Source organism: Vanessa atalanta, chromosome 21 (genome assembly GCF_905147765.1).
Source record: "Vanessa atalanta chromosome 21, ilVanAtal1.2, whole genome shotgun sequence".
In the NCBI taxonomy this organism is placed as follows: Eukaryota; Metazoa; Arthropoda; class Insecta; order Lepidoptera; family Nymphalidae; genus Vanessa; species Vanessa atalanta.
This window is the reverse complement of record NC_061891.1, coordinates 10,283,223-10,310,965: the sequence shown is the minus strand read 5'-3', so window position 1 is coordinate 10,310,965 and position 27,743 is coordinate 10,283,223. Positions and strand designations below refer to the sequence as shown.

Sequence of the window (27,743 nt, the reverse complement as noted above, 5' to 3'; positions counted from 1 at the left end):
GTGCAAGCCCGTCTGGGTAGGTACCACCCACTCACCAGATATTCTACCGCTAAACAGCAGTACTCAGTATTTTTGTGTTCCGGTTTGAAGGGTGAGTGAGCCAGTGTAACAACAGGCACAAGGGATGTAACATCTTAGTTCCTAAGGTTGGTGGCGCATTGGTGATGTAAGGGATGGTTAATATTTCTTACAACGCCATTGTCTATGGTCGATGATGACCACTTACCATCAGATGGCGCATTTGCTCATCCGCCTACCGATATCATAAAAAAAAAGTTATATTCAGTCGTTAGGGACAGGAATCTCCGGTATGGTGACTTCTTCATACTTCAAAATATACTTGTAGCTAAAGCACTTGTGTTATGGAAAATCAGAAGTAACGGCGGTACCACAAATACCCAGACCCAAGAGAACATAAAAAAATAATGAACATTTTCTACATCGACTCGGCTGGGAATCGAACCCGGGACCCATGAAAACCGGTGTACACACTACTCGACCACGTAGGTCGTCATTCTTATTCATATTCTATCGCTAAGCAGGAATACTAAGTATTGTTGTGTCCGGTTTGAAGGGTAAGCGAGCCAGTGTAACTACAGGCACAAGTAACGTAACATTTAAAGCTTAAGAATGATGTAAGCGATGCTTAATATCTCTCGCAGCGCCAATGTCTATGGGTGTTGACCACCAGTTGGTCCGCAAGTCTGTCTATCTAAAGCTATAAAAATATATATATGTTTTCGCACACGAAAGGCTATAAAGTATATTTTTTACCCTTCAATAATATTGAATATCAAAGCGGATTGTAGCGTATCATATTGAATATATTTTAATCCTTCAGAAAAGAATTATGAGAATCTGTAATAAAAGGTATTTCGCCAAATCTATTTAAAATCTCTCCTTTGTAAAAAGGTGTTAATTCATTTGCATACTAATTAAAACATAAAAATATTTCATAATAATGATTTATAATTTTTTTTAAGTTTTACTTGTTTCATAACATAATTTCAATTAATTAATTAATTATTTAAAGTTAATTAAATCTCAAAATGCCTCAAATTTATTTTTATACCATCCTTCATCATTAACAAATACTTAATGCAATATTATGTAAAAAAAAGGAATTTTCACCCCTTTAATTCTTACTTATTATGTGTAGTGATTGTTGTTTAATATAAAAATACCGATAAACTTATTAATGTGGAGGGGCTGGACATCAATTATCGACTTTAGAGCGATTAACGTGCGACTTTTAATCTCTTTAGGGGACAAATACGATATACATATACAAATTTGTTTTGTTAGTTTCTCGTTAATTTTGTAGAGTTATTCTGTGAGAACCAACGCGAGAATCACCACAGAACGCGTTCATGTAATGTCAGACGGTATATCCGTTATTTGTAAATATTATATTTATAAAACGTAACCATTCAACGCAATAATAGATTAACAAATCCGTTAGTCAGTTTTTTAACATTTCAAGAGTGAGATACGAAGTGAGGTTTCCCAGGAGAACACTTCCGTGTCTTCCAAAGTATATTTTTTTCAACAAAATCTAATGATGGTGATGAGTCTTCGTAACCAATAGCCCCAAAATGTTTTTGAATATTAGTCGTTATTATTTTTTAATTTACCATCAACGCCGGATTTTTAAATAGATTCTGTTTAACTGCTTATACCCCGTGAGTATCGATGAAATATCGACCCAACCCTACAACTCTCATAGCAACGGTACATAAAGTAAATACGTCAGTAATAAAACAAGGTTGAATAAAAGAACCCGTGACTTCGTGGTCAGAATAAATAAATATATCCATTGAAAGTATCGGGCGAATTTTTATTTACTATTTTCCTCAGAAATTGATTTATAGTTGTAGTTTATTCAACTACAATTTTAAAGCTCTTGAAACTTGAAAATCCCCAAAATAGCGACAAAGGATTCGAAAATAGAAAAATGTCATGTAAAAGCATATCGCACGTTCATATAATAAATAAAAAAGCTGTTTGAGAAATGAATCCTGACTAAATATATATGAAGTGAAGGACAGGGGTATATATATATATAATATTTTCTTCTTTAGTATTATTTATTGTACTAGCACTAGGATAAGATAATATATCATCAAGGACTTTTTTGTATACTATTTTAAGGTGTAAAATACTATATTTTTTTATCTTGATCTATCTCGTAGGGTTTAGCCAGCGTTTGCAATGTAAGCGCAAAAAACCTCTGATATTATTAATGTTTCTCTACAATATTATTGTGCATGTATTATACATATCAACCTTTCTCTTGAATCAATCTATCAATTAAAAAAACCGCGTAAAAATCCGCTGTGTAATTTTATAGATCTAAGCATACATAGGGAAAACATCGTTTATATATTGTTTTATACTATGTAATAATGATACCGTAAATGTACACTGTAAACTCACATGATGAGATGAGTCTCTTATTATAAAGACATCAGAAACCATTATATTAACTACTCTTGCTAAGTATCACTACCACCACCACTTTTCCCTCTATTACAGTCCTCCCCTTGTACGTTAAAATTCAAATACAATATACTTAAAAAAATGTAAAGAATAATTTAAAAGCTATATAATGTCGGCCCTGAAAATGATCGAGCTCTCAGTTTCGGAGAGTGCCGCCGAAATTGAATTATACCACATTGAACGAGACCACGCGCTCCTCTACAAAAGTAACCTATCACATAGGTGGTCAAAAAAATATAATTTTCTTTCAGAAGTAAAATTCACCACATTTTCTTTATTGCGTGTTAGAGAAAACACGTGTGGGATTCGTCCGACACGTAACATCAACTACACAACGTGGTTGAGCAAATTTTAAACTCCTGCTTTAATTAATAAGCTCATTCTTATTTTTAAGTTTGTAATTTATATTTGATTTTTACTGCCATGTATATTTTTTTCACTTTTTATCTTAATTTTATTTAAATATTTTTTTCTTAATAGTGCATGCTGTGGTCTCCTGTAATGGAAGGAGCACACAACTTGTAACCCTTGTATTGTTTCATTTTAAGAATAAATAAATACTTATACTGTGTAACACAGTTTGGAAGGAGTGTTGAGCGAGTTAGTCGAAGACAACAGTTATAGATGGAAATGAGACAGTTTATTTAAAGTGAAAGGCTTCTAACTGGAAGTTCTGCGACGCGTCAACCAAAAACGGCAACTTTTGGAGATTGTCAAGAAGAGATAAGTTGCATATCTCGGACACGTGCTTAGGCATTAAAGGCATTATGATGGGAAAAGATGCCGGAAGGAGAGCAAGAACAAGAAGGAGTATTCAAAGCTGACTGCCAACCTTCGCTAGTCGGAGTGGCACTCGAAGAAGAAGAAAGGCACTAACACACACTAGAAGTCAGAAGAGGTAGAAGAAACGAAAGATTAGCACAGATTTGCACAGAGACAGTCGTTACAGATTTAAAATATTTAAATAGGACGCGGCGGTTACGATTTGCAAGAATATTGAGATGAGTTGATAGCGTGTATGCGTATAGCTGGCTGCCGATCGGCCGGTGCATCGGCGCGAGCGCCGCCCGTTGGTGACGGAGTACGATAGAACAATGGGAACTTTATATAATTAGGCTACAAGTGTGAATCTCTTGTTGGAGACTCATAAATAAATAAAAATAAATTATGAAAAAAAGAAGGCATCTGTTCAGCCGTGGGGTATTTATAAGTTGTTACTTCCTTCGTTCTATTCCAATACTTTTGACAGACTTCTTAATCAAATTCCGCGAACAAAATTATATTATTGACATTGATATACGATATTGTACTCAATAGATTTATGAATTATTATAAAGATAATAAAAATATATATATTTACATTGTTCTAATATCTACATTATGAACCGTCTCATTTGATTCGGTAGATACTTGTAAATCCTTCTCGAAAAAATGTTATGTTCGATTTTAATTAGTAGTACAATTGTCTTTGTCTTTGACGTGTTAAATTACTTATGAAAGAAAGAGAGAATACTATATGACACGCTATTATAATTGTTAACTACATCAAATAATAAGCCCGGTAATATTTTTAATACTACGTTCGTCTTACCCAGCATCCTTATGATATTCTTCCTTGATTGCGCTTGCCTGGCCTCTCCATGCACGCTGCCATTAACGCCGTTCAAGGTCCCCGGACTACCTGGGCTGTGGCTGTGAGTTGACCTGGACAAAACGTGTATTTATTTACCTATGAATGGTCAGCAATTCTGATAATGTTATTACTAGGTTGTGTAAATACGTAGTACATTATATATTAACGTCTGTCTAAATAATAATACTGTATGTATATATTTAGATTAACACCGCAATTTAATTGGTGAATAGTTTCAGCGATAGTCTTACTAATTGCTGACAGGACGGTGTAATATTTTTATTATATTATAGACAACAAAAAACAAATCAAATCAATTTTATTCAAGTAAACTTCACAACGAAGCGTTTTTGAATCGTCGATATTAAAATACTGCCATCGTTACAAGGATTTAATTATACAATTTTTATTAGTTTGAATAGAGAGTTCAAAATACTTGTGTTGGAAAGTCAGCGATGTTGATATCAGTTGTGATGAGAGCGCACTGTAATTCACTCGTAGTGTTTAAAATCGACATGCGTGTGTGCGTGTAATCCTTTACCGAACGAATAAATAATTAGCGAATTAACTTGTCTGACTGTTAAAAAGACAAATAAACTTGACGATTTTTTTTAACGATCATGTGACAAGCTAGTAGTTATCTGTGGATTTAAGTTGCCAACTTCAATCTAATTTTGTATGAGCGAGAAACATGCATATTTTGTGTTAGAAGAGGACAGCAAATGCTTTGGTTTTCGTTTATTTGACTTTTATAAGACCTATATTATAATTTCCGTGGTGCATCTGTTAATTCTTTCCTTTTTGAGTTTTTCGTCTTGTGCCATTGTTTCTGTATTACTTCAATAATATTATAATTAATAATTTAAATACTGCTGAAATATAATTATTTGTTAGTATAGTCGACAAGCACAAACAATCTGTCGAAAATAAGAAGATGCATTAAAGACAAAAGATACGGCTTGGAAAAATATTGATATTTATTTTAACTCGCGTCCATTATCGAATAATATACGTACATAGAAATCATTAAAGTATGAAGTATGAAGATATCATAAATGTGGGTACATTTATGATATCTTCATACTTCATCATTTGGGTAAATGAACTAAAAAGTCTTCTGTGCAACGGTAGGAGATTATCTTCTTAAACATGTTCATAATTTCTAATATCACTTTGGAAAAAGAAGAAGTAAGCTCATCGAAATGGCAATGGATCTAGTTATATTCATGAAGAGGCTGATAGATTAATCCCAAGTAGAACTTATCTGAAAAATGCATTATTTTTCTATCTATCAAATAAGTAATATCTATTTTAATAGTTTATCTGAGGATTAAAAAATCGTACTTACTTAAATCGTACGTACGTACGTACGTCTTAATCGTTGTAGTAAATATCATATTGATATTTCACGATCATGTTTTTGGTACTTACGTATAAAATAGCTCCACTTAATATTTGAAATTACGGGATCGATGATACTAATAATCCGATTACATTTTTACCAGGATTTTTAGTAGAGATTATCCGGGTTTAAAGCGAGTTAGCACCACTTTGTTACACGAGCTTTTAGTGTGCTTTCAGGGTACATTCTATATCTCGATATCAAAATATATGTTGCCACTAGAAATAGTCAAAAAAATTGAATCTTTGTTCTAGAATCAAGTTCGAGAAAATCAAGGATCGACTAACGAAATATTCAATAATTCAGGGCATATAGAAAGGGGTAGAATGTAGAGCATGCAAAGAAATGTATAGTGATAAACAACATTCTTTTGAGCAATACTTTTCATTTGTTTTAGGTTACTTTACGTCTTTTATTATTAGGTGCATTATTTATTTCAAACTTTCTATAAGTTGTTAGCGTATGCTGTGGCTTGAGACAAATTATCTTTATTTCTTTCATAATAGCAGATATGTATAGAAAAACAATTTGACAACCAAAAGATAGACAGATATTTATCGTAGTTTTTGTGGTAAAGTAAATTCTAACATTAAACCATCTATTGATGGTTAAAGCCATTTTAAATAGAATATGATACATACCGGTTCTTCTTGTTAGAATCTGCATTAACACAAAACACTTGGTGGTAGGGCTTTGTGCAAGCCCGTCTGGGTAGGTACCACCCACTCATCAGATATTCTACCGCCAAATAACAGTACTCTGTATTGTTGTGTTCCGGCTGGAAGGGTGAGTGAGCCAGTGTAATCACAGGCACAAGGGACATAACATCTTAGTTCACAAGGTTGGTGGCGCATAGGTGATGTAAGGAATGTTTAATATTTCTTACAGCGCCTTTGTCTATGGGCGGTGTTGACTACTTACCAGCAGGTGGCCCATATGCTCATCCGCCAACTAATGCCATAAAAAAAAAATCGAGTGGTAGCTTCATTTAAAATAGTGTTTATAAAAGCCGCCCTGAATAAAGTATATTTTGATATTAATACTTACTACATACAAGCTTTTGTCAAACATTTGAAAATGTCGAGATCCATTTAATTCTGTACAACATACTCTGAAGTTGAAAGTTAGCAATAAATTCTTATTGTTAGGGACTCGTGTCTGTTTGAAAATTTATTTAGCGGTATACATACTAATTCCTAAACACAAATTAGAAGTTCCGCGAGTGTTGACAATGATACGTACGTAAGTCTCGCCACTGAGCGAAGGTGTCTTTTATGTGTGGTGATGCTGTTTACTCACTTTGTTTCAGAGTTCATTGATCGTGCATATAATAGAATTACATTCAACATGTGTAGGTTTCCTGACCTTGATCCAAACACTCCTCCCTTTGAGGAGAAGACTTGGAGCATATTCCACCACGCTGCTCCAATGCGGGTTGGTGGAATACACATGTGGCATAATTTCGTTGAAATTAAATCCATGCAGGTTTCCTCACGATGTTTTACCGCAGAGCACGAGATGAATTATAAACACAAATTAAGCACATGATAAATCAGTAGTGCTTGCCTGGGTTTGAACACGAAATCATCGGTTAAAATGCACGCGTTCTATCCACTGGGCCATCTCGGCTCACTAGATGGATTATTGAAGCACATTAATTAACGGTATATTAAGCAGCGTGGGTTTGAACCCTGCAAGTCGGTTAAAATATACATGTTTTAAGCACAAGGCCACCTTACGTCTATAAAATTTAAATTATTTTACATAAAAATATATTAAACTTGTATAAAATATTTACTTAAAAGAGGTTTTGAAATCGTATCCGTAGCAATATTCAACACTTCTGGTTTAAGATAGCTAAACTAATTATTTTCGTTGAATCGAGCTAGCGATAGAGAGGAAGCGACCGCAAAGCGGATTTGTAAAGCTACTGCCACACAGTTCGAACAATAATAATAAAAATAGCGAAGATGCATATTAGGTATGTAATCTACAAGTATTATTATTATGTTCATCGATTTTTTCATTATATAAGATTTTAAATAAACATGGTTATTTTTATTACTACAAGTATTTAAAAAGGGATATTTAACATGTTTTTTATTTCTATTTGGTGGAGCTCGATATTTCGACATTATCTACGAATGTTTTATTCACGAGACAGTCTCATGAACAAAACATGGTAAATATCCCGTTTTCAATACTTGTAGTAATTTTTCAACTGTCAACTATAGATATATTAACAAAATAGCATTCCTTAGATACCCGTAAAGCATGCATATCTTAAAGGAATATAAACAAAACTGTTTATTATATCAGATATAAGTCCAATGGGAATAAGCCATGAAATCTGTTTAAAGTTGAACAACTTAAGTGACGCCTCATGCGTTGCATTTATAATTACTGCACTATTTTTCACCTTAAAACGCTACTGTTGCCAAATACTTCACTTAAACAATAATGTCTTAAATATGAAACACACCACCGTGATCTAGTCCTTATTATTTTACAAATCGGACTCCTGGCAAACGAAGTTACGTAATAGCCCCACTGGTTCACACTTGTGAATTTGGCACATTGTGACGTGGTCACTATCTCTCTTGGATACACATGTGTGACGTTTGCTTTACACGTTCCAAGTTATGATTGCTTTCGCTTCGCTAGTCTAATTCGATATTTAAAAATAGTGAATCCAATTAAAAATGAACCGCAGTTATCTGCTCGTGACGCGCCCAACCGCTAATAACTGCGACCCGTTATTATTGGCCCTCTCTTTGCTGCGGTCGCATTCCAATGAGAGCTCACGAGTCAGGGAGATGAGCGATCATTTTGACTAATTTTAATTATGTTATTTAATTGTTTCTGCAATTATTACCAGAGAAGATTTCGTGAATTAGGTGCCAAGCTGTCTGAGTTGGTTAGATGCGAATGGGTCGCATCCCGGGCTGGATTTTATTTTGAACAGGTTCAGATATTCGGCTTTGCCTCCATTTACATGCAAGAGGGTACACTTGTCAACTTTTTAATTTCATTCGTGATGGAGGATTCCTTTTTTCGTTTAAAATTATTGGGGTGTTGATTTTAAAATATATAGGTATCATACTCAGTAACTGACACTCTTAGAATTAAACTAAACTTATAAATATTATTTTCAGTTTCTGATTCTTGTGTTATTCAAATAATAAAATATGTCATATATTTCTTTATCGAGTTAAAGATGAGTCTTGAACTGACAAAGTCTAGTCAACTTTGCAGGAGATTTTTTTTTGTGCACAAGTATGTACGCAAACACAGGTAACACCGCACTCATAAAATCCTGTTAGATGGTAATTCGACGATTATAGCTCAGGCGCAGCGCTTACTTTACATGTTCCTTGCAATCGTTCCAACACAATTTAAAAGCCTCACCTGGAACTCGAACTCATAATCTCAGAATTTATCAAACTACACCAACAACATTAATCAGGCAAATACTGTTGAACTGTTCAGTATACAAGTAAAATGTTGTTATAGTTTTTTCTTTAAAACAACTGTTAATTAAAAATTGCGAACAATAGGCGCGCGACAGTTCAAAGCTACTTCAGATCACGGCGATCGTGTCTTGCACAACTTTACAACTCTCGACAAAGTACTAATTTAATTAACAACAAAACAGAATCTTCTTACTGGAGTACTAGCGAGTTGAATTCAATTTGTTTTTTCTTTTCGTATAAAACTTGCTTTTTTTACAGGTGGGAAAATTTGAAATTGTTTAAGACCGAATACTAAAACTATTTATATACTTGATAAAAAATGTATTTAGATAATAAAAATGTGTCGATATATATTTATATTTACATTTAATTCTAAATAATTATTATAATATAAAAATCCCCACGATATTCTTGTCGGTTTGTCGATAAAATTGGTTATATATTCTTTTCCGATTTTTAAGATAACATAACAAAACAACTTGTCGAGTGGTTCAAATGTGCCCTTTCAATAATATTATAACGCTGAATAGCCCACAAATTGTGCCCATAAGGATCGGAACGAAGTTTTCAAATATATATTTTCACTTACAAAATATTAAGTATCGTTTTATATTGTAATACGAACCCTTGGTTACTAGTATAGTCGAGTGTTGCTGATTAGCCTAAAGGTTGAGTAGTAGAGAATTCCTTCTGGCATTAAGTCCTTTTGTGCCAACTACAGTAGTAGTAATTTGATCAATTTAATTTTGTAATTAAATAAATATATTAATATATATTGTTTGTTTGTTTATATTATTTAACTGCTCTAAGGATTTACTAGTCTTCGAATTTGAAATTATATTTTTTGTTAAATAGTCCATTTATTGAGAAAGAACTATACAATACCACGCAACGACATGATACAGTATTGTATTGCGATTGAAACCAATGGAGCAGCTAGACAATTTGTATCGTGCTCATTATAACTGGCGGCGTATTTTCGTGTGGTTGCACGTGGGAATTTGATCAATCTCATGGCTATTAATTATTGTATGATCACCCATGAAGTGTGATCACTGCAATAGTTAAAAAAGTGGAATCGGTATAAATCTTGATGTCACGTCAGTCTTAATCAAATTGCGCGAATATTATTTGTAATTAATATCGTGCCCAGCATTGAAAAAAGCCATCGTGAAGAATCCTGTCACACTCGAATCAACGCGCAGGTTCCTTGAACACGGGAAAACCTTTGTCCAGAAGCGCAACATACACAGGCGGTTCCTTTAAAAAATAATATCATGATTTTAACAAAATGCTCCTACTGTGCTCGTGAAAAACAGTTTGCACAAATGAGGCACAGAATAAATTGATAGAATCATTAACGACAGAGTTATTTGAAATAAGGAAGTGGCGATTGTAAATTATCAATAACAAAATATCTTAGCAGCAGCATAAATATATGTAATGTTCGAATAATATGGTCATATGGTCATATGGTCATAAGGTAAAACATAATACTGAATATGGTTATTATAGTGCACAAAGGGCATGCACAATTCGCATAATTGTGATTCATTTTCTATTATAGGATACTTCGAATATATAATCCTACTTTTAGGTGGTAACCTAGTCCAACGCCCAAGCGGCCTTTTATTTATTTATTACCTATAAGAGCCTTATGTTGTATTTCATTATTTTTGTTCGTAATTTGCCCCAATCAAAGAAAATTTTGTAAAAAAATAGTAATATCATTATTTCATAAAATAATGATTACAAGCGACGGCGCCCATTTCACGAATATGATATAATATCTTAACAGTAATAGTAACACAAGCGTGTACGCAATACAAACGCAAACTCGGAGAGTACAAGACATAAGCGGAACGGCCTTAAGGAACGGCAGTGTAAGCTTCGCCAACTTCCAAACTCTGGTCTGACACTGGGAGTTTCTAACATGTACGTGAAATATGTAAGAGCTTATACTATGAGATCTCTCGGCTATAACTATAGCTATATATATAAGTTAAATGAATATTTTTAAGTTATTTACATCGTTACGCTATTTTCATTTATTATGTTTAAAAAATAATTCATATAATTGTTATATCACAAATACATTTAAAAATATTATGTTAAAAGACAGCCTATATGAAACCTAAATATAACCTAAAAATCTCAGCAATTTTTATAATTAATTTTGTATTGAAATATTACTCTTGCCTAACTTATCACAACACCAGTAGATATGTCAAATATAATATTTTACAAATACAAAAATTAAAATTCAGGAGCAAGATACATACCCCATGACATACCTGATCCGTAAGCCCATCCTCACGTACAGACAGAGAATGATCAGGCCGGGCAGAATGAAAAAGAAGAAACTGCTCAGCTCGCAGATGTACCAAGAGGGCAGTTCCAGCATCGCACAGAAAGCTGACTCCAGTGAAGCGTTTCCTGACACTGATGAAATAATAAAAGTTTAATAATAGAAAAAAAAGAAGGTAGTTGACCAGATACTTCATATCCATAATAATTAAATGCAATCGTGATAACTAGAATACCGAAATAGTCTTTCAAGTGTTTTCTAAGGAAAAGGTAACATAAGTTATATTATTTATTTAATAGCCTATATGGCTGATAAATTTTAATAATCCTAAAGGTTTAAGAACAATAAAACCTTATTTTAATGATATGACACGATAACAAAAAAAAATATATTAATAATAATATCAGTTCTGCTCATACGGTATATTGATGCCGTTTTCCACCACGCAAGCCCAGTGTTAGTTAAAGGTTAGACATAACTTCATTAATCAGAAGTGCGTATCGAGGGTCGAACTTTAGCATTTCAACAATCCCTAGGCAAACAGCACAACGGCAGATTTCGAAGAATTTTAGTCACAAACAGATTTCTAATATCCAACTAGTTGATTAAGCTGTATAGTATTGTTGTTTAAGGGGCTAAAATGAGCACTATGCTTCCATTGCCATGAGCTATTTCTCAAAACAATACCGAATTAGTTAGACACAAAGCCACACCTAGCGCAAGCACTCGTGCGTACCGTGGACGCTGGCTTAGCGCTCGACGACCCACTGATCCATGACTATACACATAGAGTAATGAGATAGTCTCTTTACATTTAAAACTTTCGCCGTATTTGTATATTAATTATTGCATTGTGAACATAAATTTAATTAACATTTTAATGATTTGTTCTCGATATCAAAAAATCTAAATCAAAATGTCTTTATTCAAGTTGGCGCATGAAAGCACTTTTGAATTGTCATGTTACCGTAATTATATGTAAAGTTACCACCGGTTCGAAAAGTAAATTCTACCGAGAAGAACCGAGAAGAAATTCAGTATTCACTCTTTTCACCTAATTTAATAATGGAGATTTTGATCATACTGCATGAAATTTTAATTAATTAATTTACATTTGTTATTAACTTCCTATTATACATGCTGATTAATTTTTGCGGTAACGTGCGTCGTTTAAAAGTTTATTCTGAATGAATCACTCGTTGTCAGCCCGTCTGTCAGCATATATTTTCAAATTTAATATTATATTAGTTTCAATAATAATGACTTTGGTGCGCCAATTAGAAAATAACACGACGGGTCTCCTTATTCGAAATGCGAATATATTTTTATGTTAAGAAGAAGAGGAATCGTTGATAAGAGGGAGGCCCCTTATCTCTGCGATATATTTTTTAATTTAAAAATTTGGGGGAAAACCTATGCGGAAGTAAGAAGGCTTTGTATTTTCATCGAAAACGAAAACTATTCTCGAAAACGGAAAATATTCTCAACTGAGAATGTTTATCAAATCCTTATTTAATGAAACTACCATATTTATATATTTGTATTCGGGAGACTGTTTGCCACCTTTTGACATAAAAAAAAAAAAAACAATTTTTTTACAAATTGAACAGTTTGTCAAATGTTAAACGTTTAATACCTACGTTTATAAGTATTTTTAATTTATGTAACAATGTTTCATTAGGCTTTTATGTAAAACCTTGCAACTAAAATTTAACCTGGGTGAGATTGAGTTCAAATTTTGGTTTTGGTTCTGATGAGAAAATATTTCTTTTCCTATTTTTTACAAATTGCTCGTACAAAAGCTTAAAAATAAATGATGATTTTATTTTTGTTAGCTTCGTCGATCCATTTTCTTATTTTCTATGTATAAGATTTTTCTTATTTCTCATGACATTAATTTAATTTATATAATAGTTATCAACCGCGGCATCGCCTGCGATTTAGGGGTTTATTTAATAAAATTAGCCTTTTTTGCGATTCGAGTTTGCTTCATACCAATTTCATCAAATTCGATTTAGCAGTCTGGCCCTGAAAGAGCAATAATCAGACGGACATACAGATAGAGGAGTTACCTTCGCATTTATAATATTAGAATATATTACTCTATTTTTCTAGAGTAAAAGAACGAAATTTTATAACGCGATTCCGACTCATAATTGGCCGATTTTCCGTGAAAAACGAAATTGCAATTCAACGGGAAATGCTACTAACATTTTTGCCATTATTCAAATTCCTTTTGCGGTTTTCACATATTAATTATAATATTTAAAAAAATAAACTTTATTCAAGTAGAGTCTTACAAGCTTTTAAATTTGTACCTGGAATTTGGAGTTTTGTATTTGGAACTCGAATTGCACAACACAAAATACATAGTCTACAAGATAAGGCCGTAATGCCGCAAACATTTTCTGGTCTCTTCTCTCAACCAACCTCAGTATGTATACAAAACATAAATAAACGGTAATAACAGCCTATAAGAGTGGGACTCTTCTACTACTGGGCTAGACCCCTCTCCCTTTAAGGAGGAGTTTTGGAGCTTATTCCACTACGCTGCTCCAGAATTTCATTGAAATAAGACACATGCAAGATTCCTTACGATGTTTTCCTTCACCGCCGAGAGTTATAAACACAAATTAAGCTCATGGAAATTTAGAGATGCTTGTCTGGGTTTGAACCCGCAATCATCGACGCTAAGACGTTTTAAACACTGGGCCATTTCGGCTCTAAACAAACGATTTAATAGAAACAGATTATATACACGTTCATACTTAAACTAACGGAGAGAATATTTTAATCGATCAATATAGTATTAACATAATCTCAAAGCTTATTTTCTATCAGTTAGAGGGTGCAAATAGTCGCATAGAATTTAATGAGAACTGCAACTAGCTTATTTGCATTCCAATTTCTTATTAATCTTAGACTCGGCGCAGATGTCTTGGCACGACATAAGCATATTAAAGCAACAAGACATCGCTGCAAAGGAGACGTTAATGCCGAGTTAATTTATTTGTAACTAGGAAATTGTAGCCGAGGTGGCTCAGTGAATAGAACAGTTCGACCATAGGAGACACATCGCAAGGAAATCTTTATGTGTTGGATAAAATTATGTGCGACTTGGCAGAAAAGGTCTTGGTGGAAAAAGTTTCAAGACTTTTTAAGGCAAGAGGATGCTTTTGCTCAGCAGAGGGAAGTTTATGGGCTGTTAATATTATTTTGTAGGAAATTAGTTATAAGTTGGAGCGTAAAGGAAACCTCGGAGAATGTTAATGTATAATTATATACATCTATTGAATACTATTCAAATGAGAACTTTAATTGAAACAATATATTTCTGAGAGAACTTCAAGTTATAGAATAGGATGTATATCCACGAGTGCAGTACGTGATTCTCTTGAATATTGTGAGGAAATGGAAAATAAATTGAACTGAAAATATTCCATAAATTGTCTTTGAACATAGTTATACAAAAATATTACAACAACAAACAAGTACTTATTCATTTTTTCGACCCAGGTAGGTGAGCGAATATTGCACCTGATGGGATGAGTGACCTCCAATGCTCGTTGATATTGGCGCCGGAAAAATTTGACAATTTCTTACCATCCGAGGAAAACCTTGGGAACCGAGATGTTATGTCCCTTGTGCTTGTAATAACACTGTCTCACTCGCCTTTCAAACCGGATCACAACAACATTAAGTATTGCCACTTGGACACCCAGACGGCTTGCAAAAAACCCTACTCCAAGGTTAACATAAATAGATATTTAAATAAATTAATGTAATTTTTAACTTACGTGGTGGATAATCGTGGTAGTTAACTGTAGTATAATGGGCAAACGGAGAAGCGGCCAATAGCGATATCGCCCACAGCGCGAGCACTATTCGTAGCGCTCGCCGTAGGCCTGCTACGGCGTAGATGTGTAGCGGGTGACATATTGCCAGGTAGCGCTCGAGAGTGAATGCTACTATTGTTAGCACAGACACGTATGACGCCCTGTAAACAAAATCAAAGAAATAATATATAAAACAGAAAAAGTTAAGTTAATTTAATTCAGTCAATTACACCTATGGTTCCATAGATTGGATACTTATTTCGTTTAATAGGTTTACGAACAATTTATAACATTTATGAGAGTTTCAAACTTATAAGCTATTTAAACCGAAATGATAAGATAAACACCTCATGCACTAAGGTATTAAACTTACAACTAAATACACAAGTAGAAATAAACTAATAACAAAAAGTAATACCTAGTTACGTTAATTTTAATGTTAAATATTTCATAGATATAAAGTAAAAATTGTTTTACTCTATGTGGAGCTTTTTTGGAGCCACGATAGCACAAACACGTGGAATATAACCGTAGATTGTAGGTTCATATCCGAGCAATCACAATTTTTTTTTCATATGCAATTCGTTTATTATGTAGGTATATCTCGTGCGCGTTGATACCAGAAAATCTATACACGTACACATGTATAATCCGATTAATATAGAATTTTCATTATACTCTCAGTGCGATATGTATAGTTAGTGTGAAACATATCTGGGTTATGTCTGAAGATGAAGAAGTAGTATTAGACGAAGGAACTTGTTGGTCTAGGCAATTTTGAAGTGAACACTTTAGCTTTGACAGATGCACAACTTTGTATTAGAAATTAGAATTAGAACTCTAAATTGTCTTAATAAATATAATATATGTTTATTTAATATTTTATATTTACAAAAATGAGAAACGACTAGTTTTGTAAATAAATATTACACTTTAAATTTTGCAAGTAACTGTGATTGCTATAAATATAATGAGAAATTTTTAATAAGATTTTACTATAAACGTGTGACAACATACTCAGGGTGAATTGTGCGATTCTTCATATATCTGAATCAAATTAAAATATACTTTATTCAAGTAGGTTGTGCCGTATATGCACATAGGTATTAAAGTGAACAATTGATAAAGCTCACATATTCTATGACTAATATGTTTCACATCTGTGTATCTCTTACTCTTTGATATCATGTATAAAAGTCGAAACATTGCATATGTAAAACAGTGCGTCACAGTCCGTATGATTGTACCGTCTCGTTAATAAATCGTGAACCAGTTAGTGACTTTCATTATCCTCAACATCAGCCCAGCAATAACTATTTATTATTATTTTACGAGGTCTTTTGAATTGTCATTTAACAAACTATATTAAGTGAAACTACCACCGGTTCGGAATGTAGATTCTACCGAGAAGAACCGGCAAATCAGTAGTTGCTCTTTTTCAGCATTCAAAAGTACAGTCGTGAACATTAATGAATTCGTAATATATTTAATTGTTTAAAAAATAACACGCAATAAGTTTCTCATATTACTTGTGGGGAAGTCGGGACAGTTTACTTGCATTTTTTTATATGTACAAATAATCATCCCGATGCTAGGATATCTACAGATTGTTACTTTATTTAAATTTTAAGCTATTTAAAGGAGTATCCCCTTTTAAAAGTAATTAGTATTTTTTTATTGATTGTAGCCAAATTTAAATAATTTTAATTCCAACGGTTCTTCTTCTTCGGAAACGAGTTACATCAGAGAAAGGGTTTCTCTGATTTAACTAATTTTATCGATGTGATTTTTTCTTGTGGCATGTTATAAAACGTTGCATAAATATACGTATAAGATTTTTGAATAACAATTTCAAACCATCAAAACCTTAAACAATAGCAGTGATAATACATCGCAGCACCAGAGGGTTGCCAATCTCGAGCCTTTAATTACTATTCATGAACAACGTAGGTACTATACACGGACACAACACCACTCAAATAATGGTTAGTTAACCATAAACAAAGGCTTTAAGATAGGACATAATGCTATTGACGTAGATTGGGTTGTAATATATTATATTAATTTTGTAAGATTTCCGTCGCAAAGAGGAATTAAGACATTGGTTGTTGTGCATTCTGTCCAATTGTATTTATATCGTCCAGGTTTTGTCCATATTGAACATTCAAAATATAAACTATAATAGATTCGACTTTGCAAAGTTAATACAACCTTCCTGGGGCACAATGTTTCTTTTCTGTATTAAGATTTCACAGTTTTTAACATGGCCTATTCAAAAATTTAAAGCTCATGTCGAAACAACATTGATTAATAAGGCATATTACACAATATAAGATTGTATTGAAGACAAAAAAGTGCGGACGTAGCAATTATTGATTTCTTTCAGGATATATAAAAAACAATTGTACTTTACTGACATACTATGTAATTAAAATGGTGGAAAAGAGTCACTACAGAGTTTCTAGCCGGTACTTCTTCGTAGTATCTACTTTCCAAACAGATGGTAGTTTTACATTGAATTCAATACTTCATGACGATTCAAAAGTGCTTTTTACTTTAGATAAAAATGTTTTATACATGTAGTCAGAATAAAGATAGTTATAATATTTTTTACTCTCTCCCTTTGTCAAATGATTTGTATGAAATTGGAACAATATGGTTACCAGAGATAGGTAATGTTGTCAATTATTCAAAAATATTTTTTTATTTTCCTTCCTAGAAGAGAATGTCGTTTGGACTAAATTTCGGCAACAACGGCTGATCTTAAGGGGCATATAATAACACGAGATATTACGGTACAAAGGTTTTTACGCCTACACAGATGCTCTCTTTATTGCCTTACTCATAGTCCATTAAGAGGGAAATCCGCCACTACCGGAGAGACTTCAGGCGCAGGATCAATGGATTTACGTGCTATTAGAGCCACAGAAATGTAATCACTGCTGCCAATACAAACACTTTATATCTTAAGAGGAGATGATACTGTACATTTCAGTTAGAGGTTAGATCAACGACAAACACACACACACATTGTACATGTACACATTATACCTACCACACACAGGTATAATGTGTACAATGTATAATATGCATTTGTAAATATAGTAACCAGTAAGTACTTAGTCCGCTGGGAGCAGCTCTTATGAGCGCAACGTGAGCACTTGGAACGTCTACGACAGACCCGCCAGGTGGCGCTTTATCCGCGACAACAAAGCAAAATCTTACAATGAACTCGTGGATGACAATTCTAAGTATGCAGTAAATGCATCGAGCAAACGAGCAAACAACGTGGACCAAGGTGAAAAGCTTAGGTTAATTGACGAACTCCGTGGTCGAGCAGTGTGTACACCGGTTTTCATGGGTACGCCACTCCGAGGTCGCGGGTTCGATTCCCGGCCGAGTCGTTGTAGAAAAAGTTCATTCGTTTTCTATCATGTCTTGGATCTGGTTGTTTGTGGTACCGTCGTTACTCATGATATTCCATACCACAAGTGCTTTAGCTACTTACATTGGGATCAGAGTACGTGATGTTGTCCAATATATATATTAATTAATTATTAATATTAAATTTTCTCAAAACCCTTGACTTGGCGGAAGGGCTTTATGCAAGATCGCCTGGGAAGGTACCATTCGCTCATAATGAATACTACCGCCAAACAGCAATACTTAGCAATGTTGTGTTGCGATTTGAAGGGTTAGTTAGCCAGTACTTACAGGCACAAGGGACATAACAGCTTAACCTCTAAACTTAGTATTTATTTCAGTGTAAGTGTAGACCACTTAGTATCAGGTAGCCCATTTGCCAGTCTGCCACCGTATTTGAAATAAAAACCCTAAATGTCGAAATTGTATAATAACGTGGTTAGATTTTCTATGGTTTCGTACAAATATATAATAAATAATAGGAACACACAAGCCAATAGCCATTGATTCGGTAGTCACGGCTTGAACGCCTCTGCATTATATGTATATACGTAATACTATTTTAGACAAAATATGGAATATAATATTTAAGTATTATTTTTACTCTCGTCAGGTTAATAGTATAATTAAAATTCGTGTGAATTTGAACCCGAGATTATTGGGTTAAGCTCACACGTTTGTCGCTGTACCACCTGGGCGAATGATATATTGAAGAAATGTTAGCGACGTAGTTTTCCGAGCTTTCGGAGCCAATTTCACGAAATAATATATTTGTGGAATTGAAACCAATCGAATTCATCTCGATGTTGTTAGGTTTATTAAATGTGAATAATGAGTTTATTGGAGCGACGTTGAGTTACGTCGTAAGCATCAATCGTGTTGTATCGAAAATCTATATTGATAAATAAGGAGACGTTTTTTTAGTAATGCCTCAATAACAAACTTAATGCTACTTACTAAAACAATTTAGATAAAATATATACCAGGAGTTATTTGTGATAAATATATTATATGCACATCTTTAGAATGACAGCTATCTCGGTAGCCTTCTTTGGCGTACATTTTAACCTAATAATTATCAATCTTTCGACTCCTTATTCAATAGATTATGTGCCGAAACGACAAATTATAGACCCGGCAACCGTTTATTGGAAACATGCATCCTAACGTTGTCTGAACTGACGCTCCGGGGCATCAGGAAGAAGTAGCCTCGTTACTAATCGCAAATCGCAGTTATTTTTTTCCTGCCTTACTTCTATGTTCAAATTAGTTGCTTTCTTCCTCAAAGCTGTTAATTTCTGATATTAATTCCTAGAAACATATACGTATTTTTTATAATAAGGTAGATAGAAATGTGTGCGAGCAAATACCAATAGGTTGGTGATCACCTTATTGTAAGAGGTCACCAACCTTAAGAACTAAGCTGATCTGGCTACTTGCCTGTAAGTACTACCCTTTACCTGCTTTACCCTTCAAACCGGAACACAACAATACTGGAATAGTATTTGGTGGTAGAATATATGATGACTAGGTGGTACCTACCCAGATGAGCTTGCACCTCTACAATAAATGGGAAAATACTGTACAGTTTTAATATTCTGTCCCTGGACCCTTTTTATCCTCTCGTTAATAGTTCTACAGAAACCAACTTTAAGTTATTAGTTTTATAGAATAAGGACATCAATGACATTTTCAATTAGTTATGATTAACAGTTAGGAATGTTGTATATTAGACGCTTATGAGAAACGAATATTCATATTGCGTAATCATATTCCTCGATATCGTACTTAAGCTCAAACTTATCTAACTTGCTATGTTTGTTAGTTTGTTCAGATCTAATCTTGCAAGCTGAATCAGATCCACTAACTCTTGTAGTCGAGAGATGAAATTTGATATGTTGGTTCAGTTTCGGTGACAATGCATGTTCATGATAAGATTGTTGTCTGGTTTGTGTCATGGATTGGCTCCACACGAAAGAACTCTTCAGTGGTCAATGGTATAGACAGAACGATTAAAACAAACGCTTGTTTTTTATTTATTTTTTACATCGATAACCGTAACTTATCGTCCAAGGCTTAATTTTAAAAAACAGACGTTAAAATTTTCAATATAACGGACGATGAGGCATTCATCAAGCTATTGGATATAATAAATCCTTGCAGCTTTTACAAGTTTATAGTAACACTTTCAATACATTAACATACATTAGGCCATTAACATACATTACATAAGGCCGGTAAATTTCTTAGTGCTGGGTTAAAGCCTCCTCTCCCTTTGAGGAGAATGTTTGGAGCATATTCCACCACGCTGCTCTAATGTGGGTTGGTAGATACATATGTGTTTCATCACGATGTTTTCCACACTGTCGAGCACAAGATGAATTATAAAAATAAATTTAGCACATGAATATTCAGTGGTGCTTGCCTGGGCTTGAACCCGTAATCATCAGTTAAGATGCACGCGTTCTAACCACTGGGCCATCTCGGGTCACACATTCAATTAATATAATAAATACGAGCATCATAATAAATTAATACTTATTCAAAAAGAAATATTCATTCAAGCATTAAATAGTTTTTTTATTCCGTTTTAATCAGAGAAAAAGTCTTGATGAGTTTTCTTGAGTCCTCGTAGTTCTCTTACAAAAAGTTACAGCGGTGTTTCATCATAATTAAAAAATAAAAAATCCTTTGCACATAAACTGGCAAACATGTATGCGTAGATCTAAATGTCTGGCGATATAAAGGCGACTATTTATTCAAATACAAAAACAATCATACATTGAGTAAAGTGCATTAAATGGGAAAAAATCACAATATTGTTATCATACCTAATTATGCACAAGAAGTTTGATCAATAATCGCTTATAAAAAATAGTATATCTCAGCTCAAAAATCGTTAACTAATAATACATGCCTTCAATTCTACTTAAAAAATATTATTTTATAGAATTTAAACGTAATCGTTGCTGTTCAGTCGTTTTTCTATTCTGCTATAACAACGATCGAGTTGCGTTTCGGTCGAAGTTAAATCGGAATATATTTTAGACATCTTGTCAAAATTCCAAGTTTCACCCGCACCGCCTAGATGTCCGAAAATCCACAACAGCACGATTTTTAAGACAATTTCTGCCTCGCACAATCACTCCGTGGAACCAGCTCTCGCCAGCGGCTTTTCCGAACCGATAGACTTGAGAACCTTCAGGAGAAGAGCGTACCTTCCTTAAAGGCCGGCAACGCACCTGAAAGCTCCCCGTTGTTGAAGATGTCCATGAGTGGTGGTAATCACTTTCCATCGACCTCCTGCTCGTTTGCCACATATAACATAAAAAAAGTGTCGTATTGTATTGTATTAAAATCCGGTTAAGAAATAAGCTAACGACAAAATATGAATGATATAATACTCCATTATCTCAAATCGTTTTATTTAATCGCAATAAATGGGTCCTCAAGGATAATTATTGCGCATTAAATAGAACTGCCCCGGCAATCTCTGCCACGTCTTTATTATACGATGAAATTAAATTATGCTTTCGTTCCACTAAAGTAGCAAGGTGAAATGTAAAACTGGAAAATTATTTAAAGACGACGGATAATTTCTGAAAATCTGTCCGAGGACTTTGTAAAAGTTGGACTGCTTATATATTCTTTCAAGACTAATTCTACCCCACAAACAGTAATATTTTGTAGTTCTGTTGTCTGTATGGCATCGGTAGGCGAACGTTCAAATGTGTTAATAGATGGCAAGTGGTCACCACCGCTAATAGACAATGGCGTTGTAAGAAATATTATATATTCCTTACATCGACAATGCGCCACCAAATTTGGAAGTAACGTTATGTCCCTTGTCCTTAAGTTACACTGACTCATACTGGTTCTTCAAACCAGAAAACAACAATAAGGAGTACTGCTGTAACCTGTACTCTGGTTACAAGTACAAAGCCCTATGTTAGTCTTATTATACACATAGTATAATTTAACTTTGATTAGTCGAGAAAAAATGTACACTTATTTTCTTTAATGTAAATATCTTTAAATGTTAATAAAATTTACGTAGCTTATTTATAAGATTATTTTTAATACCATAAAGAAATAAATGAGAAACTAGTAATAAAACATAATATATAAAATTCAAATTAAAACATTTTATCAATATTAACGTTACAAGACTATTCTCGAATTGCTCGAATAATTTAATTAAAATAAATATCTAATATTCCTCAGTCATTTTTTGCGAAGCGAATGGATACGTACATACCGAGCTGTGTACTAAGTATTGCAAATTGAAAATCCCGCCCCTAGTTATGAAAATAATGGGGGAGGATCATTTTTGATGTGTGTATGTCATTTTGATGATCATTTTTTATGTTAAATAACATACATCATGAATCAGTATTTAGACTCATTACATTACATTACATTAACAGCCTGTTAGTTTCCCACTGCTGGGCTAAGGCCTCCTCTCCCTTCGGGGAGAAGGTTTGTAGCACATTCCATCACGCTGCTCCAATGCGGGTTGGTGGAATACACATGTGGCAGAATTTAGTTGAAATTAGACACATGCAGTTTTTTTCACGTGTTTTCTTCACCGCCGAGCACGAGATGAATTATAAACACAAATTAAGCACATGAAAATTCAGTGGTGCTTCACCGGGTTTGAACCCGATATCATCAGTTACGATTATCTCAGACTTATATTTATTGATAAACACAATATTATCAGTAAGTTTCAGTATATCATGAAGTGCTGGGGACAGTTACTAGATACTTCTGTAAGTATCCTCAGCAGCAGACCGGTGTAAAAATCGTTAAAATCGTTAAATCATAGAATATCTAGGGATTTTACCGTCGGTTTTCCGTCGCAGATTTATAGTCAATTTATGATTAAACGTATTTCTCCGAGATTTAGAGCAGACAGACGTGTTACACTGACAAAGATATTTTTTAACTTTCCACAAGTAGAGCTAGCATCGCTAATTAATTCCATGATAATCACCTTTGAAAGTGAGATCCGGTTTGAAGAATTTTAATTTATTTGCACAAAAAAGTTTTTAAAAATTTGAGAGTCTTCTCTTCGTAAATAAAGGACTTCTAATTATAAGACAGGGTTACGATTGGCTAACAAACCCAGTATACGTGGTTGATTGGTTGATTGGTTGAATGCCACATACTTAACATTTTTACTTTCGAGTGGAAACCATTAGAATGTTACCTTCGTTAGGTTATGATAATGTAATTATAAATATACACATACACTAGCGTACATTGTAAATTACGTGAAATGAAAATATTATGAAAATTCTAAGGGCAAAAACCTGGAATAATGCAAAAGGTTCCTGATTGCTTGTGAATTCAAACCCTGAATATAAGATTTATGTTTTAATTTCCATCAGTGGCTATACGGCTGCACATAAATTTTGACTTTGATTACTATTATGCTATAATATATTAAAAGGCTTCAGGTTCTGAAATCCCCGTTTAAATTCCAGGTTACGGTAATATTCATTAGGTTCTTGAAATTATACTTCTTGAACGGGTTGGGAGTAAAATTTACGATAGTATCGAAATAGCGTCCAGAACTAACACTTAAACTAAGTAATATTTTTTTGTTATCTGGCTTAAAATCCAATTCTTTCAAATTACGTAAAAATTTATGCGTTATAAAAAAATATGAGAATTTTCTAATCTTATTTGACTGTAAATTATATATAACTTTTTCTGAGTACCCAGCATGTATCAGTTTATAGAAAAAAGTTAAGTGTCAAGCGTAATAAATATGACTCTTAGTGATTGAATCGAATAAACCTATATTTGCTGCTTTGAAGGATCGAAAAATAAAGGATAACTTCTATCACGATTTCACGGACCTATTTTCTGTAAAGGTAATGCTTAGTTACAGCCCGGATTTAGGATTGTAGTGTCACAGTGCCATGGCTTGGACACCAACTTAAATCAACTTATCTTGACTTAACCTTAACTATTCTTCGGTAAATTGCCTTCCCTCCTCGGATTGCCGTCCCATCCGATTACGAGAAAGACGAAAGAGAGAGTGCACCTGAGTTTCTTAAGACAATTTTGGTACTATACTATGTCCTGAGTAGTTAATTAATCCTTGGGATAAATTATAAAATGTCTTGTCCTGTTGATAACTCGTAAGATTAGTGGCTTCATTAAAAATCACATAACCCAAAGTTCTGGGTTCAAACTGTTGACATTTTTTCAGTACCGGCCCGAATTCTGATAATTAATTGGAGGCGTGTACACTCCCGTGTCTCGAAAAGCACAGATACTGAGAGAAAAGATACAGTGGTCCTGCGACTCTTCTGGAACTCTTCTTGGTCATGTTGGATATGTTCTCATTGGATTGTGTTTGCACGCACACTTGTTAATTGTAATCATGTCCTACGTTAGCTTAAGTTTGCCTCTCTTGAATATCCCGCCGTGGTTAATATAGTAGTAGGTCAGGGCGACGAAAGAATGTCCTAAGCAACTACCCGAAACTGGACGCCTTTATCGAAATTCGGTAAGGCACAATCATCAATTACCAGAGTATTTCAAATTGTTGGATAAGGAAAATTGTATAGAAGTAACTGGTATCGTCTCTCACAATACCTAGAATAGGTACGTTTTTCTGGAGCTTAGCTTTTATCTATGTTTAACTTTAGGTTTGTTCTATTAGTTTGGATATTATTATTATTATTTTAATTCATCACACAAATGCCACAAAGGATACGAATAAAAATCTGTGTTGGATTTTGAGAAATAATTGCTAATTTTTTTAGGTATATTACACTGTTTACAATTTTTACTTTTTCTTACAATATTGATTGTGTCTATACGATAACACCGTAACGTAAATAATCTTTTCATATTCTTAATCCTCAAATGTCTAATCTGTATAATTAAAGGATGAAAGACATCTGTGGAAAGTCAATTAAGGATTACTGAACAAGACTTATGATGTCGGTTCGGGTCCAAAGGTACCTATTAGTTATAGCCTTATACAAAGCTTGAATAGTTCAACGGTCACAGAATATCGAACGTTCTATAATCCTCTCTTTAGTAGAGAAAGAGTATGATTTATCCAAAACAAGATATATAGATCTTTGCCCAGGAATATCGATATCAAAATATACTTTTATGATTGGATTTAATTTTCAATCAAAGAAAAAATAGCCTGTTGGCGATTTTTTTATTACCAAGGTTTTCAAGCGTCTATGAACTCAATTATTTAATTTTGCAACGGGTGTTTTTGACTTTTCTGGAATCCCTATGCTACGCCGTATGTATTTACTTAGTGCTAAGTATTTGTGCAAACTCGTTTGGGTAGGTATCACCCACTCATCAGATATTCTACAGCCAAACAGTAGTACTCAGTATTGTTACTTTCCAAGATTGATGTCTCATTGGCGATGTAAGGAATAGTTCATATTTTTACAGCACCATTGTCTATGGGTGTTGGTATACCAATTGGTACCATCAGGTAGCCCATTTGCCAATCCACCTGCCTATGTGATAAAGAAAACATTGCCACAAAAATACTTACTGACTTTATCTTAATTCTTGACTCTATCAATAAATATACAGTAATTTTGTAATTTACTTGAAAACCGTTTATTTCTTGAAACAATGGCGCGTATTATTTGAATGCTAATTCAGGGGATTCATTGTGATTCGTACAGAAAGACAAAGGGAGCAGACACGCCGATATTAATGACTGCGACTATTAATATTTCTGAAAAATATGTCATTAACAAACCCATTCTCGGAACAAATGTATAACGTAGAGTAAATACTCGTAGATAAGGATTTATATACACAGCGATAGACAATAAATGACACACTTCTAGCTTGCAAATCATAAAAAATAAAAGATCAAGAAAGGGATAATTACTTTAACTGTTTTTCCGATCTAATTTCAGAATCTAAATTTCAAAATTAGCTGGTATTGCTATGGCTATTGGGGACTACAATAGCCAAAGCAATACCAGCTATAACCCCGGCACAAGTTCTACGCTTAATTTAAAGGTAAATAAAAACATTAGTCTGATTGATATTATTCCTAAAAAAATCAATAGGTTCACATACAGCTTATAATCGATTATGACAATTCAAAAGCGATTGAGTGAGAGCCAAAAATAAATATTCAGTACCTTAATAAGTAGTAGTAGTCATGTCAATATAGTATAAATGTTAATCCTTTTTTTTATTATAATATATTCTTTATAAAGTAATGAGTTAAATATTTCTAGTGAATAATTCTATGCTATATATTCAACACATTATATATTCTTATGTTGAACTTGCATCATCATCCAAACAGGCCAGTATGATATATATGTATTCTCTTTTCCAATCATAACAGGAAATAAGCCAAATAAACAACATTTGACGGCAAATTGACGCGATATGATTGGTCGAAATTGTTATCGGAATTTTGAAAGTAAAATTAAGGTGGAAATAAGTGGTAAAGTACAATAGTGTTGTATTATTAATAAATATATAATAGTCATAAACTCTTAATATTGCACAATATAGCTGAGTTATTAGCAAATCGCGTGAAAAACGTAAATCTAAGGTTTGTTTATCTTTTTTCCTACTTCTATTGGAATAGGCTCTATGTATATATAAGTTATTTGTTGCTTTTATCTCAAGAACGGCTAAACGAATAAAAGATCTGAGAGTACAATTCTCAAACGACGACGACCTTTCTAATAAATTTGTGTCATTTACAGTTAAGTAATAAGTATCTTATTATTTATAAAATATATTTCTTACGATTCTAGATACAAGACTAGCGTAAACGAAATTCTATGAATTGTATTCTATGAGCCAAATAAAACGTCGAAACAAAGATCAGGATAAGCTTTTGTCTTATTATATTTCCTCCATTCCGAAGTTGACGCCGGTATTAGCCTCATAATACTGCAATGTCAATATTCTGTACAGCCTACCTTAAAAAAGGATTTACTTTTCTTTTACCAAGTCCTGTTTATAAATTGGGTTTTAGGATCAAGACTTAGAGAAATCCTTCGATAGAGAATCGCCTCCTCTCGTTAAGACGCTTGTTAGGAGCAATAGGACGCGTCGAAGACAATATTGTTGTAATACAGGACAAAGGGAGGGTGTGGCCTAATTGCAAATCCATTTAGCAAATATTAAATACATT

At 33.6% G+C, this 27,743-nt stretch overlaps 1 protein-coding gene across 1 annotated transcript in view; it reads right to left on the bottom strand.

The window, feature by feature from the left end:
- Positions 1-27,743, bottom strand: part of LOC125072236 (neuropeptides capa receptor-like) — an 88,535-nt gene that overhangs the window by 9,405 nt on the left and 51,387 nt on the right. Inside the window, exons 3-5 of the mRNA XM_047682760.1 lie at positions 15,113-15,312; positions 11,302-11,449; positions 4,091-4,203 (exon numbers count right to left, since the gene is read on the bottom strand). Of these exons, the coding sequence (XP_047538716.1) occupies positions 4,091-4,203; positions 11,302-11,449; positions 15,113-15,312 (461 nt within the window). The remainder of the gene's footprint in view (positions 1-4,090; positions 4,204-11,301; positions 11,450-15,112; positions 15,313-27,743) is intronic.